Below are 16,976 nucleotides of genomic sequence, written 5' to 3' on the forward strand. Positions count from 1 at the left end.
CTGGGCTTAGCTTTTCCACTATTCATGGCTGTCAGAATTTAACGGCAGCGGAGGAGAGTTTCCTTCTTTCCTGGACCTCAAAAGCTCAGTCTCTAAGTGCTTTGCTTCTCATCCCCAAGTGTTTCCAGAGAAGACAGCCTGAGGGAGAGGAAGTGGTGCTAATTAAATCCTCCCTCTGTTTTCCAGGCACTGGAGCTTTTCACAGATGTCTGTTAGGCTCCAGTTCACACAGTGCGGCAAATACAGAAGCAGGCTTTCCTTTCCCAAAGGCACAAATCTTCCTTCACAGGTTACAGGGAACTCTAGAAACACACTTCCTTCCAAAAGCCTCTAAGAGGTGGCAGACCTGCAAAAATAGAGCATGCAGCTAACAGGGAGGCTACAATGCCTCCGTGCTCTTTCTCTCAGGCGCGCGCGCGCGCACACACACACACACACACACACACACACACACACAAATTCTCCTGCTTCTCCATGCGTGTCCTTGTATTTCTCACAGGCCAATAGCTTAAAAACTTATCTGAAAACTCAGCGAAGCCCTTCCTGTTGTGAGACAGCATGCATCATGGCAGGCTTGGCGACCTCGAGTGTGGTTGGGAGTCCTGAGTGGGAGTCCACATGCTTTCTCTACTTTCCAAGTGTGCCCTGGGATGCATGGGTGCACACGTGTATGCTTTCTAAGGCACTTCTGTCATGTCCAACTCTCTGCAACCCTATGGATTCTATGGACCACCAGGCTTCTCTATCCATGGGATTCTCCAGGCAAGAATACTGGGGTGAGTTGCCATTTCCTTCTCCAGGGGATCTTCCTGACCTTGGAATCTGTGTCTCATGTCTCCTGCATAGGCAGGCAGGTTCTTTACTGCTAGCACCACCTGTGCCGTGGACGGGGCAGGGGTTGGGGGGTGGCATCCCACCAACTCTGGGATCCTCAGACAGATGGAAACAAATCAATCACTCTCGGGTTGCTGGGAGAATCAGAGGAAATAACCTGTAATGTGATCAGCAGAGGGCTTTTTGCTCGTGAGTCTCTGCCCAGCCATGTGTTCCCTCCACTCAAGCCCCTCAAGGTGACTGTGTTTGTCCACATTTGCCTGAGACAATGCTGGTTTACACCTATCATCCTAGCATAAGTGTTAATAGCACTTTTTTTCATGCTCAGAAGTATCCAGGGTTAGGCAATAAATTATATGTAGTACTATTTTACCACCTTTGACTACTCTAATTATTCCCAGTTTCAATAATGTAAGTTTGCTGTGGGTAGGCACCACTTCTCACCTTCTGTTGTTTCACAAGGAGGAAGGAAATGGAATTTGTGGGAGGGAGCCCTAAGACTAAGATGGCATTCCCAGTCCCATGGTGATGGTGGGCATGAGAACTTCTTACGTCATAGCGTTGGGCATGTGTGCACAGTAGCCGTTAACTATGTGGCCTCAGCTTGAGAAAGGCCACTTGATTGAGGACACTTTTTGCTAGCCTAGCATGTAGCTTCTATTTTGTTTTGTTTTGTGATCCTTCTTTTAATTTACAAAATATTAGTGAATCTACTGTGTTTCTATTTTTGTTAGGTCAGAGGTAGTCATTGTAAGCATCCAGAAACTTACGAAAACAGAAAATAAAAATCACCTGTAACTCTATCATCCAGAAACAATCATTGTCTTTTTTAAATTGAGGTCTACTTGATATACAATACTATATGCATTTCAAGTGTACAACATAGTGATCCACAATTTTTAAAGGTTACCCCAGTTATAGTTATAAAATATCAGCTTTATTTCCTGTGCTATACAATATGGCCTCACAGCTTCTTTATTTTATACATAGTAGGTGAAAGTGAAAGTCACTTAGTTGTGTCCAACTCTTTGTGACCCCTTGGACTATACAGTCCATGGAATTCTCCAGGCCAGAACACTGGAGTGGGTAGCCTTTCCCTTCTCCAGGCGATCTTCCCAACTCAGAAATCGAACCCAGGTCTCCTGCATTGCAGGTGGATTCTTTACCAGCTGAGCCACAGGGAAGCCCAAGAATACTGGAATGGGTAGCCTTTCCCTTCTCCAGCAGATCCTCCCAACCCAGGAATCGAATTGGTGTCTCCTGCATTGCAGGCGGATTCTTTACCAACTGAGCTATCAGAGAAGCCCATACATAGTTGTTCAGTTCAGCTCTGTTCAGTCACTCAGTCGTGTTGGACTCTTTGTGACCCCATGAACCGCAGCATGCCAGGCCTCCCTGTCTATCACCAACTCCCGGAGTCCACCCAAACCCATGTCCATTGAGTCGGTGATGCCATCCAATCATCTCATCCTCTATCGTCCCCTTCTCCTCCTGCCCTCAATCTTTCCCAGCATCAGGGTCTTTTCAAATGAGTCAGCTCTTCACATCTGGTGGCCAAAGTATTGAAGTTTCAGCTTCAACATCAGTCCTTCCAATGAACACCCAGGACTGATCTCCTTTAGGATGGACTGGTTGGATCTCCTTGCAGTCCAAGGGACCCTCAAGAGTCTTCTCCAATACCACAGTTCAAAAGCATCAATTCTTTGGTGCTCAGCTTTCTTCAGAGTCCAACTCTCACATCCGTACATGACCACTGGAAAAACCATAGCCTTGACCAGATGGACCTTTGTTGGCAAAGTAACGCCTCTGCTTTTTAATATGCTTTCTAGGTTGGTCATAACTTTCCTTCTAAGGAGTAAGTGTCTTTTAATTTCATGGCTGCAGTCACCATCTGCAGTGATTTTGGAGCCCAGAAAAAGTAACTGATACCTCATAATTCCTTACCCTTATCAGGTCCTTTTCCCTCTCCCTCTCCCCATTGGTAACCACTAGATTTTCAGAGATGATCATTGTTACTATTTTATTTTACTCCTTTTCAGAGTTCTTCTCTAACCTCTGTCATACCATACGTGTATACACGTATGCAAGTTTAGGTATTATGTCTTCTTCCCTTCCTTCCTGCCTCTCTCATTCCCTCCCACCCTCCCTTCCTTCCTTCTTTCTGAATTATTGTAACAAATTTTAATAACATTTTTCATAATATTTTATAACTTATTTTTTCCATTAGCATTACATTTTGGACATCATTCTGTAGTAAAAATATATTCTCACATTTCTGATGATCAGATTATATTTGTGCGGTATAACTTGTCATAGCCAATTATCTGCTGATGGATATTTAGTTTCACTATATATATTTTTAGTATTAGACACAATGTTGTGTGAGTGTCTAATGTTGCTATTACATACAATGTTTTGCTGTTAGACATGAAGTTATGTTTTCTTTTTTGCTATTAGACACAATGTTGTAATGCATGGCTTTCTATATTTACATCTTTAGGCATTTGTCTAAATTATTTCTTTAGGATACATTTTTACTTTTTAATTTATTTTTTACTTAAAAAATTTTGTTTTGAAGTATAGTTGATGTACAATGTTATATGTAGCAGGTGTACAATATAGTTATTCACAATTTTTAAAGATCATATTTCATTTATAGCTATTATAAAATATTGGTCATATTCCCTGTGTTGTACAGTACGTCCTTGAGGCTACATTTTTAGAATTGCAATTTTTCAGTTAAAAAGAGGCACTCAGTTCTAAGTGCTTCTGTGCCCTATTAGTAAGAAGTACATAAGAAAGTGCATTATCATTGCTTTTAACTCCTAAATAAGCTCACAGGCTGGTAGACTTTCAAGAAAAAATACTACAAAAACTTGAAGAGAAATTGTCTAGTGATAATTTCATATTGTTCTTTCCTTGTTCACCTTCTTGTTCCATGGAATTAAAGATGGGGGAAATGGAACTACTTGTAGCTTCTTTTTTTCTGTCCAGAGAATCTCTGCTTCTGTCCTCTGGTAAATGTCCCCTGATGATCATAGAGTCTGTGTTACTGAACTCCATCCGTCAGTGCATCTGTTCGGTTAACATGAGGTGGGTTTGTCAGTTTCAGGAGCGTTGGTTGTTCATCATGAACTTTTTTTGCCATAGTTAAGACACATAGTTAAGACTTTTTTTTTCCTGAGAATTTTGTTTCTTTGTTTTAGGCTAAAGAAATGTCAACAACTGGGAGCTTTGAGGGATTCCAGCCTGTGTCTCTGAAGCGAGAGGAAGATGACCAACCTTCTGAGACAGATCAGCTGTCTGTGGAGGAGAGGGAGCCAGACGCAGAGGTCCCAGCGCCAAAGCAGATTTCAAGGCTGCCAAGTGTGATTGAATCCACTCTCTACCCGAATCCCTATCACAAGCCTTATCTCTCACGGAAGTACTTCGTCACTCGGGTAAAATCATAAAACCTTTAGTGTTCTTAAATACTGCATAAGACTTCTTTTTAAATTCCTATTATTCTTCCATATGCCACATTTTATCAACTGTTTTCACATTTATTATCTCATGTAATAGCTACAATAACTGTGAAGTAGGCATCTTTATCTCAATGTTACAGGTGAAGGAGCTGAATTTCAGAAAAGTTATGGGTCTATTTTGACCACCAGAGAAGCAGGTCCTCCAGCTCCCGTGGGTCTTTGGCTCCTCAGTTTTGTATTCCTGCTAAACCTGACCTCAGTAAGTTAATGCTCCATGAAGAGAAAACCAGACTTGTTAGAAGAATATAGAGCTGGGAGCCCAGAGGGAGTATTTGCTCTATGTTAGGAAAAGACATGCGTGATGGAAGAGAAAGCCTTACTGAGAATACCTGAACCTCAAGGGTATACAGGGCATGCTGATAGTACAGTGTAGGGGCAGGCACTTCATTCCAAATAGAGAGTTGCAGTCTGGAGCTCAGTTCTTCTCTGTGCATCAAAGCTGGGGAGTAAATAGATGGGTGCATAATGAGGGTGGTGTTTATATATCCAAATGTTAAAAATATTTCAGACTTCTCACATTTGGATCAAGTAGAAACACCCTTGGTTTCTAGTACCTTCCTCTGTCTTGAATTCTCCTTCCTGTTTATAGATCTGCTTTCAGTTCAGTTCAGTTCAGTCGCTCAGTCGTTTCTGACTCTTTGTTACCCCATGAATCGCAGCACGCCAGGCCTCCCTGTCCATCACCAACTCCCAGAGTTTACCCATACTCATGTCCATCAAGTTGGTGATGCCATCCAGCCATCTCATCCTCTGTTGTCCCCTTCTCCTCCTGCCCCCAATCCCTCCCAGCATCAGGGTCTTTTCCAATGAGTCAACTCTTCACATGAAGTGGCCAAAGTATTGGAGTTTCAGTTTCAACATCAATCCTTCCAATGCCAGGACTGATCTCCTTTAGGATGGACTGGTTGGATCTCCTTGCAGTCCAAGGGACTCTCAAGAGTCTTTCAATTTCATGGCTGCAATCACCATGGGCAGATCTGCTTTACCAATCCTTTAACTTTTTTGTCAGCACACTAGCAGTGAGCTCATAGGCTATAAACAATTGGAGGCTAAACTGTGGATTGTACACTGTGGTGGCAGAGACCACCTGAATTTTCATGTTTACATGGAGCATCTCTTTACTGACTTTTTTTTTTTCAACTCAACTTCCTAAAAAAAAAAAATAAGTGGTGGCTAAGAGTTTGAGGCTATTTATAATGTTTTAATTAATGAACTTGGATTTTCTAGCTTTTAAAGTTAATCTTTGGTTAAGATAAAGTTGTAACTAAAGAGACTCTGTGTGTGTGTGTTTGAAAACATATATCCACATTACCCATATTCAGTGAGTCTTAGCTATATCCAGTGACTCATATGTGCAAAGTGCTGGCATGTTCCTTATTATGTGTGTGTTTGTGTGTTTTTGCATATGTAAAGCAAATGGCTTGTTTTCCAAAGCATGTTAACTTTTTTGAATATGTAAAGTTTAGTTGTAAGATATATCTGGGATAAAAATTAAAGCATCCCTTAGAATGTCCATTTTTTTGATAGTGATGCTGTATCTATCAGGGTTAGATGAGAGAAGAGCAGTGATGAATGATACAGAATAAGAGATGTATCATTGGAAGCTAGTACAATTAAGAGAGCTGCCTGAGAAATCTACGCAAAACTGTTGTCTTTGCATCTGTTGATGGGTCTGGAGGTGTTATACATCAACCAACTGGCCGTTGTGTAATAGAACTAGGGAACAGGGGAACCTACATGGACGAATTAGAATTCCTTTTGATCCAGCAGCACTCACCACAGAAAAATGGAACCTGTGTTGGTCTCCCACCAGGTTTGGACTTGAAGATGTGAGTCATTTTCAGGAAAAGCCAGTGTTCTCCACTGAGTGAGCTGCACACTTACTCAGTTCAGGAAAGGGGGATCTGAGGGAGGAAGTCTGACTGTAACAAAAGAAGCTATAGGTCCAGGGGTTTCCCCCACCCCCTTTCATGCCATCAGGAAAACAAGAGATCAGCAGCTCTGAACAATGGGGTCTGATTGGTCTGCCCTGATCTTCAGCAAGAACACGACTGATGTTTCACTTCTGCCTTTCAAGTCTGACACAAATGTCTGTTGTGGCCAACACTAATTTGGAAGCAGATAAGAAAGGGAATTCTAGAAAATGTAGTTACGGCTTAGCTAAATTGACACAGATCTGTGGTTTACAAGGATTCGGTAAATTCTCATAAAGTTACAACTGAGCTTTTATTTATTTGTTTACATGATGCTTTGATTTGTGTGGCTCTGTGTAGCTTATGAGAGACAGTCCCCTGGAGCAGCACTGTGAGGTAGGCAGAGAAAGGCTTACCAGTCTTGTTTTAGGAGTAAATGCATTGAAGCTTCAGAGGAGTTAAGTGACTAAGTCATATGATATTAGTGTAAGAGCTGCAGCTAGACTCTCTTTATCTTCTAAGTCTGGTGGTCTTTCTACCATAAAGTACAACTGAACTTAGGATGTATTAGTAAAGGTTTTCTATCACTGATTCTGATTCATGTGAAGAACATCTTTTCCACCAGGTGTATAGAAAACAACTTTAAGTTCTCAAGAGCTTGGAAAGGAAAACCTTCTAACTTTGTCAGTGAGTCTGAAGTAGACACAAGGACTCTTTAGGAGGTAATGGTGAGGGCTACAGTCCCAAGGCAGTCAGCATTTACTTTCCTTCAGACTAAGAGACAAAATATGAAGATTTTTTTTTTTGTAGCACATGAGTATAATGACTATGCTTTAATGCATTCTAGGGTAATGAAAATGAGATTGTTGGTTCGACAGAAACAATGATAAATATTAGTTCGAATAAATAACGGAATGATCTGGTTTTACTACCTTGTAAACCACAGATCTGCTGATGTGGTGGTAGCTGAGGAAATAGGAGGAGATGTGTGTGTGTGTGTGTGTGTGTGTGTGTGTGCGTGTGTGCGTGCTGTATATGTATACATGAATTTCTTCTCTTCAAAGTATGGATAAAATGTCAGTTTTATCCAAGAGTTTAAATAAGCTACTTCTTAAAGTGTTCTTAGTACAGTGTGAGACACATCTATTAACATTTCAGAAACAGCATCTCTTGCTATTCTAAACACTTTCTTCCTCTTTTTTTTAAATTTTTTGGTTAATTTGGCATTCACATTTCTGTAAGTGGTAATAAGAAATGGCATTAAGATGCCCATGACTTCACCATGACCTCTAAAGTAAGATATAATTGTAGACATACAGGCTCTGTAGCAACAAAGAGATTTAAATGAAGGAAGCTAACTCATTTTCTCAAGGGATAATTAAATCAGACGAGGACTGTGAATGACTCAGACCTATGAAACATTCATCACATCACAAGGTATCACTTCTTGGAGCTGAGAAGAGATCTAGTCCAGTAATGATCTGGTGCAGTGCTTCTCAGCTTTTCCATGCAAACAGATTACCTGGAAAGCTTGTTAGAATATTGGTCTGATTCAGTAGGTCTGGGATGAGGCCTTAGAGTCTGCATTTATATGCATTCTATGGAAATACTCATGCTTTCTGTTCACAGATCACACTTTGAACACCAAGTTGCTAGTCACCACTCTCATTTTTAGTGGCAACTAAGACCCAGAGAAGGGCAGAAGCTCACCTGAAGTCCTAACGCTTAGTGCACACTGACCTGCCCAAGAAGCTAAGTACCAAAGTTGGGTTTAGAGTTGATGTCTCCCAATTCCCATTCATATGTCTTGATCCCATGCAGTGACTTAAAAGAAATCAATTTATTACAGTGTGAGAATTTTAAGGCTATGTTGCAAATGCAAAAGAGCGGTAAGACTGAATAGAAAAATTCCTTGGCCTTGCATTTTATCATAAGATTTTAAAGTGATTTCACTGGAAGTGGTTTATAATTCCACAGCTCAAAGTTAACAAAAATATGTAAATATGCTTTTATACATTTTGGTGAATATCCTTTCTTACTTTTGTCTTACATGCACATTTTATTGTGCAAAACATAGGGTTACATCTGTTGTGTGTGCTCAGTTGCTGAGTTATGTCTTACGCTTTGCAGCTCCATGGAGTGTAGCCTACCAGGCTCCTTTGTCCTGGGGATTCTCTAGGCAAGAATACTAGCATGGGTAGTCATTCCCTTCTCGAGGGGATCTTCCCAACCCAGGGACTGAACCCAGATAGCCTGCACTGCAGGCAAATCCTTTACTATTTAAGCCACCAGAGAAGTATATGGAAATGTAGTACAATTTATTTAGGTTTTGCTGAATACTTAGGCTGCTTTTTGTTCATATCTTTTAACTTGGAAGGGAAAGTTATTCCTTGGCTCACTGAGGCAGATGGACTCAGTTTCTTAGCTGCCAGGTATGGACACCTAATGCTATAAGAAGAGAGAGGATCAATTATATGAGTTTCAATTTGGATATGGAAATAAAAGACAATTTAGGGCAAACAAGCAGAGAAGGCAATGGCACCCCACTCCAGTACTCTTGCCTGGAGAATCCCATGGACAGAGGAGCCTGGTAGGCTGCAGTCCATGGGGTCGCGAAGAGTCTGACATGACTGAACGACTTCACTTTCACTTTTCACTTTCACGCACTGGAGAAGGAAATGGCGACCCACTCCAGTGTTCTTGGCTGGAGAACCCCAGGGACAGGGGAGTCTGGTGGGCTGCCATCTATGGGGTCGCACAGAGTCGGACATAACAGAAGCAATTTAGCAGCAGCAGCAGCAGGGCAAACAAGAGACATTTTAGCATCATAACATTGTTCATTAGATCACATCTCTGAATATATGGTCATAAAACAAGTTAATCTGGTCCCTTAAACCTCTTATGTTATTTTATGGGTCACTCTGTGTTGTTGCTTTCTTTCCTCAATCTTCCAGACAAGTGTTTATTTATTGCAACTTTGCCCTTCTGATATGGCTTAGCGACATTCTTGCTTCAAGCCAGGAAGGACCTCAGAGAATATCTAATCCTACCCCTAGGACACACAAATCTGATGTGACTTCTCTTCTTTGGCAACTTAGGGACCATGGCAGGCCTGGAACCCAGGATTCCTGGCACTTCATGCCAGCTATCCACTGCCTCTGACCTTGGACAATGAATGAGGAGTCACATAATGAGGGCCTGAACCAGTTGCTATCAGTCTGCTTGGATAACCTTTTCCTCCTATTTTTGTTCATTTGCTATTATTGCTTAGACATGTCTAAAAATGGCCTACTGCCTTCTCTCAACAAAAGTACCCCTCAAGGCTAATAACTTGAGGTATATTATGATAATCACTTTAGTGGTGGAGAGTGATATTCAAAAGCAACTTCTTATGAAAGGAACAATACTTGATCTGCATGGGGAAAGATATATTTAAACTCCCTGTAGGACTCTATATTTGCAGATACCTTATCAGAAAGTTGAAAGCGATTAGAGATGGGGAATTATCTCTAAATTTATACTTGAGAATGTAAATTACATACAAACGAATGGGACTAAAACTATTTGATCTTTTAATATTTAATTAATGGTTCCCCATGGCCTTTTTATAGTCTGTGTTCTATTGTGAGCAACGAGTCTTTAATAAGCAGGTTTGGGGCTTCCCATTGTGTGGCAAGATGTCATTGCCTTCATGACACTAATTTGGCTTTCATACTCTCCTTTTCCCTCTTCTCTTACTATAGGCTTCCCCGTGTCTTGCTCTTGTACTGGGAACAACTAAATATATTAGTTGTATTGTTATTGTCTGTGTGAGCTTCCTTCTGGCTTAGAAATTATATATCTCACTGGGCAGAAGGTTTCTGGATTTCCCTCCTTACACTGAAATGCTTTGAAGATGGTAATAAAAGTTGATGTTTCTATCTGAGCATAGATCCTTAACAATTATGAGATAAGAAGTATTTCTTTCATTTTCAGAGAGAGACAAATTTGCCTGGGCTTTATGAATCAGGTCCAATTCAGAACTGATTTTCTTACCTTATGAATTTACCACAAAGGAAACCCTTTTTGAGGATGTTGATACTGGCAAGAGAGAGCTGACTGTGTCGAAGTCCCTAGGAGCACTCTTTTCTACACTGTCCTTTCTTCTCACTGTCTGGCTAAAGAATCCATTACAAGGGAAAATGTTAATAGCAGACATAAATATTGTTTGTGTGACAATTGGCTCCCAGGCTAGTCTAGCTCAAGGAAATTCAAGCAGGCAAATACATATGTCTTTTATATGTATGGTTGAGTCACTCTGCTGTGTACCTGAAACTATCGCAACACTGTTAATCAGCTATACTCCAAAATAAAATAAGTTCAACCACAACAAATATTTATGTCCTTGAACTTTCCTCAGTACGTTTGTTTTGACTGAAAACTATTTAGGGCTAGACATCAGAGAAGCTATTGCTCATTATGTCATGTAGTGACTTAAAAATAAGGATCCCCTAATGATTTTTTTCTTAAAATTTAGAATTAGGAATGCATGTGTACTCTCTAGCTAAGCTTTCTTTGATCGGATGATGAGTACATATCTTTCCAATAAACTTTCCTTTGAGTCTCAGGCTATAAGGAGTCTCAGAGCTAATTGTTCTACCGCAGTAATCATCTGATCCCCTGATTCTGGTACAAAGGTTTCCCTTCTATATAGTATGAACAAGAAGAATGGTAACAGAGTCTTTTATTCCACAGTGTTATCAATGTTTTTGGCATTCCAAAACAGCTCTGTTACAGTTAATGGTATCTCATCTATCTAACAAATGCATGTAGACTGATTTGTGGAATGACAGGGTGACTTGAGGAGGGTCTCATAGCAACCAGAAAGGCTGAGATTTAAAAACCTTGTCCTGGACACAAGTCAAAAGGTTCACACACTTTATTGTATTTTTGACAGTAAATGGCTGAAGTTAATGTATCATAGTAACCAATAGTAACAAATGGAGAAGAGTAAAATACTTTATCAGGACATGATGCATAACTGTTCCATAAAGGCGTGATCGATGTTTCTACTGAAGGTGAGAACTCAGGCAATGAGTACCCGGATAGGACTTCGGAGATTTCCAAACTGTTCTCTAAAGAATACACTTTACTTTTAACCTTTAACTTTTGCAAAGGTGTATAGTAAAACAATGGGCTTCCGCAGTGGCTCAGCAGTAAAGAATCCAGCCGCAGTGCAGGAGGCTCAGTACAGGAAGATGCGGATTCAATCCCTGGGTTAGGAAGATCCTCTGGAGTAGGAAATGGCAACCCACTCCAGTATTCTTGCCTGGGAAATCTCATGGACAGAGGAGCCTGGTGGACTACAGTCCATGGGGTAGAAAAGAATTGAGCATTCACACAAGGATACATAGTAAAACAACACCTGTATACACTGTGTCCACCATCAAGTTTCTTCCCTACCCATAGGGACTACCTGTTAACATTTTCTATGTATCCTTCTAGAGTGACTTCAGGTGTGTATGAACAAACAAAAATACTTATTCTTATCCATTCTCCTCGTTTTTACACAAATGATGACATATTTGCCCTTGCTTCATAGTATGTTTATTCATTTTTTACATATTTATCATATTTCATTGCATGTGTGTGCCCTATGATATACCTAACAAGTCTTCTATGGATAGACTTTTGCATGGTTTCCAAGTTTTTGCTATCCACAAACCAGGCTGCAGAGGAAACTATGCATATGTCATTTTGTACGTATGCAAGAGTGTCAGTAGTATAACTTCACAGAAATGGAATGTGTGGATCAAAGGATAGATCATTTTGATAGATTTTGCTGATTGCCTTTCATAGAAAAGACAAGTAAAGTTTTGAAAAATTCTACATTCTTTTATTTGTCTTTACATATTTTTGGCAAAGTGCCTGGTATAAAAGCATTCAACAAAATGCTTTATTTCAGGACTATTTCATTATTCTCCAACTCTACTTCTAATTTTTTTTTCTTCTAAAAGGTATTAGTTTCACTACCAAGTTATATTAGCTTGAAGAAGAAATTACACGGATACAGGAAGAGAGACAGGAAAAATAGCGATGATGAATCATCAAATAAAGTATCATTTTTCAGAGAACTTTGACCATTGAGCCTGGTAGAGTCAGGCTGCATCATGGAGAGCTGAGGATGAGTGATGAGAGAATTGTTGCAGAATCCCAGGAGATTTCCATGAAGCATAGGCCAGTCCTACCTGCTGTGCTGTGCTGAGTCACTCTGTCATGTCTGATTCTTTGCAACCCCATGGACTGTAGCCCGCCAGGCTCCTCTCTCCATGGAGATTCTCCAGGCAAGAAGACTGGAGTGGGTTGCCATACCCTCCTCCAGGGGATCTTCCCAACCCAGGGATTGAACCCAGGTCTCCCTTGTTGCAGGCAGATTCTTTACCATCTGAGCCACCAGGGACTGGATCAGTGATGTTGATACAACCTCCTGTGTCAATGGGAGCACAAAGCATATTTAATGAATGTCCCAGAACTTATTGATTTCATAACATATCAGGTTCAGCAGGTCTGGGGTGCTGTATTAGCTTTCTGACAGCCCTTCAACCAGCAGTAGAGGATAACAAAGAGTCAGAAATCATTCAGTCTACTGGCTGACTGTCCAATTCAACAGGAAACTTGTTAAAATTGAGAAATCAGAATCTCTCAGTGTAAAGGTTGTGATTATATTTTCTTAAAGATTTCCAGGAGGTTTTGATCATCAGCTTGGCTTGGAAAGCTTTGGTTCAGTCTACTCATTTGTCTAATAGATAAAGAAATGGAGGCCAAGGACAGTAAATCATTGTCTAGAGGTCAAAGGATTTATTCATGACAGATCTGGAATATGAACCCAGGTCACCCAACTCTGAGTAGTTGTCCTGTCCATTTCCAGGATGACTTGGACTGTGTGGAATGAATTGGGAGAGGGAAAAGTGAAAGTGTGAAAGTGAAAGTTGCTCAGTTGTGTCTGACTCTTTGTGACCCCATGGACCATACAGTCCATGGAATTTTCCATGCCAGAATACTGGAGTGGGTAGCCTTTCTCTTCTCCAGGGGATCTTCCCAATCCAGGGATCGAACCCAGGTCTCCCATATTGCAGGCGGATTCTTTACTTCTTTTCCTATATTTTACATGTGGACTCATGTAAGATTTTTCTTAACCAATGGACTCTATGGTCAACATTTTTCAAAGCCTTTTATCAAAGACTGAGAAAATAAGCAACCCCAAATCCTAAAACCCACTCACCTCTGGGAGAAAAATATATTTGAATGGGTCTTGGCCAAGCTAGTGTCCCTGTTTCCTTTTAGGAAAGGTCTCAAACTAGGAGGATTAGGAATGCTAGTATTTATGGAAGATTAGGTGTTTAGTATAAATCCCTATTACATAGAGACTATACGAGAGCTTGTAACATACTTGTTCCAGGGTTGGGCGTGAGATCAGCACTGTGTCATATGCCTGGAGGTGGAATGCCTAGGTTTCCTGTCTTGTGTCAGTCACATCTTAGCTGAGGGAACTTGACAAGTTACTTCCATACGCAGACCCCTGTTACCACACCTATAAAAAGAAATGGCTTATAATTGATGAGCCCTGAGCTGTAGTGGTTCTATACACTGGAGTTACCCAAGATGCTTTTAAAAATCCTGATGTACTGTTATGCGAATCCCACCCATTGAGTATCTGACATAATTGGCTTTGTGTACAGCCTTGGCATTAGAATTTCCCAAAGCTCCCCTGGTAATTCTGATGAGTAACAAAGGCTGAGAGTGCCTGCCTAGAGAACAATGGTTCTTACAGTAGAGTCCCACACTGATATCATCACCCAGGAACTTGATAGGAATGAAAATTCTCAGGCCCACCTTGGAACTACTGAATCAGAAACTCTGGGGACAGTGCCCAGAAATCTGTGTTTTAAAAACACATTTTAGGTGATTCTCATGTGCACTGAAGTTTGAGAATCACTAAGCTCAAGCGTCTATGAATTTCTTGTTCTTTAGTCACTAGTTGTGTCCAACTCTTTATGACTCCATGGACTACAGTGCCTCCCCTGCCCCCACCCCATCCCCAACCAAAGATCCTCTGTCCATGGGATTTCCCAGGCAAGAATACTCCAGTGGGTTGCCATTTCTTTCTCCAGGGGATCTTCCAGACCCAGGGATTGAATCTATGTCTCCTGCATTAGCAGGAGGCTTCTTTACTGCTCAGCCACTAGGAAAGTGAATTTCTTGTTAAGGAATGTCAATCGATTTTTAAACTAGTGGAAGGCTCATAGTAGGAATACCTGCTTGGAGAATGGTGAAGAAAGAGAGGTAAGGAGAGAAAAAAGTTCATTTCCCAGAACCAGAACTATAGTCAGAACATTGAAAGGTTTTTCCTTTATGTTTTACTGCCATGTACTGTTTGAAGAGAGAAAAGTGAAAGAAAGAAAGTGAAGTCGCTCAGTCGTGTCCAGCTCTTTGCGACCCCATGGACTATAGCCTACCAGGCTTCTCCGTCCATGGGATTTTCCAGGCAAAGGTACTGGAGTGGGTTGAGAAAAGTTTGATTTAAAAAAAAAAAAAAAAAGTACATACTGCTAAATGCATTGAATTTCATTCTAAACATATTTGTTTATCAGAAAAACTGGCCCTCTGAAAACAGCGATCCTAATTTCTTTGAACAAGTGAGAGTAAGATTATGAAAGTCTTATTAGGACCCGGATCACTTTTGTCCCATGCAAGGAGAGCAGCTTAGTAAATACCAGAATTCAAGACTAAGCTCTCTGGCAGGCAGTGCCAACAACCAACAGGTTACTCCAAGAACTATCTTTTCTGATCAACTTTCTGGAGGAGCTGCTGGGATATAGTAACTAATTGTAAGCATGAAGGGGACTCAGTCTTCTCTAAACTAGGTATTTTCTTCTTCCTACTCAGCCAGGGGTCATTGAGACTGCCATGGAAGACTTGAAAGGCCATATTACCAAGACTTCTGGAGAGACAATTCAAGGCTTCTGGCTCTTGACAGAGTGAGTAATTATGACTAAGTGAAGGGCAATGGAAATCTAGCCTTTTGTTTGACAACACCATAATAGAATAGAAGATGGCCAGAATTTCTGGAAGAATTTCTTCTGGTTACAGAGAGATCATCAATTACTCTCCTGTTGGAGAGTAAAGTCTTATGGTGCCCCATGGCTGATGTTATGACCAAGTTTGACTCCTACAACTGTTTTCCAGACTAGTTGCTTCTCTCAACCATCACTGCAATTACCTTAACTCAGGGCATGACCATTTCTCACAAGGACCAATTCATTAGCCTCCTAACTGAGCTCTCTTATTCCAAAAATTTCTGTCTCTTGTAAGCACTCTTTCACCAATCATACCAGGCTACTCACCATCCCACTCTGGATACAGCAGAAAGGAGGGTTGAGAAAGAGTATGGGTGAGGTCAACATATACAATGTGAATTTTGAGCAAAAAACTAGGAAAAATCATGTAGGATAAAGACAGGCCACCTGGTAGAAAGGGGTAGACTGGGAGATTGGGATTGGCGTGTACACACTACTATATTAAAATAGATAACCAACAAAGACCTACTGTATAGCATAGGGGATTCTGCTCAACACGCTATAATAACCTAAATGAGGAGAAAAGAAGCTGAAAAAGAACATACATGTATATGTGTAACTGAGTCGCTTTGTTGTACACCCGAAACTAGCACAACATTGTTAATCAGCTATATTCCAACATAAAATAAACATTTAAAGATAAACAAATAGAACCCCTTCCTCACCACTGCCAAAAAAAGACAGGCCACTTGTTCAGAGTTAGGATAAAAACCAAATCTAACACTTAAGTCCTTGTCACTTTATTGACTACTCTATTCACTCTCAAGCTTTAATCTTAGCTACAAGGATTTTCATTGCAAAAGACACCATGGAGATGGTGACCTTTCTGTCCTCCCCAAAATTCTAGTGTCTATGTGACCTTTACTTTACCCACCAGGCAAATATTAGGAAAGTCATGGTCTTTACAATAATAGGTAAAATATACACATAATAAGGGTAAGAGGCATGTCTTTTCTTCTGCAGAATCCATAATATTAAGAGGAGAATGCAGTTAGAACTCCATTTCAGATACTTAATTGGTTCAGTAAGTTTTCTTGGTAACCTCTGGTCTCCAGAGGTTTCAGCAGAAAAGTTCAGTAACTCCTGTAACTTGAGTGAAAAATCATTTAGTCTTTCACCTCTGAGTGGGACATATTCTTTGATTAAGTTTTAGGAGGGCAACTCTGGAATGTTTAATCATCCAGGCAAGCGGAATAAATCAATGAAATGCAGAACCAAATAACTTGTTTCCATCTGTCTGACCACCACATGATATAATTATTTCAAATGGGTTCCAATATTTGAGTTAAAATGAATTTTGAAAACCAACCTGACAATTTCTGAGCATTTGTGTCTTAATATATAAGTTAGAGATAATAATATATACTTGATGAGGTGTTAGGATGACTAAATAAGATAACGTAAAATTCTTAGCAAAGTTCCCAACACATATGATTTTTCAATGCGTATCAGTGTCCTTTCTCTGTTCACAAGTACTATTGGTAAGCCAATAGTTAGTTTTTGTTGTTGTTTGTAGTCTCTACTTTTATTTCTATCTATCCATTTCCATCTCTATCATCATTATTTTCCACTCTCCACCTCTCATTCAC

At 40.4% G+C, this 16,976-nt stretch overlaps 1 protein-coding gene across 1 annotated transcript in view; it reads left to right on the forward strand.

Moving 5' to 3' along the window:
* Positions 1-16,976, forward strand: part of TPRG1 (tumor protein p63 regulated 1) — a 335,634-nt gene that overhangs the window by 214,824 nt on the left and 103,834 nt on the right. The window contains exons 2-3 of the mRNA XM_061166821.1: positions 4,041-4,274; positions 15,197-15,288. Coding sequence (XP_061022804.1) covers positions 4,050-4,274; positions 15,197-15,288 — 317 coding nt within the window. The 5' untranslated portion in view covers positions 4,041-4,049. The remainder of the gene's footprint in view (positions 1-4,040; positions 4,275-15,196; positions 15,289-16,976) is intronic.

The sequence above is a fragment of the Dama dama genome, chromosome 19 (assembly GCF_033118175.1).
Source record: "Dama dama isolate Ldn47 chromosome 19, ASM3311817v1, whole genome shotgun sequence".
In the NCBI taxonomy this organism is placed as follows: domain Eukaryota; kingdom Metazoa; phylum Chordata; class Mammalia; order Artiodactyla; family Cervidae; genus Dama; species Dama dama.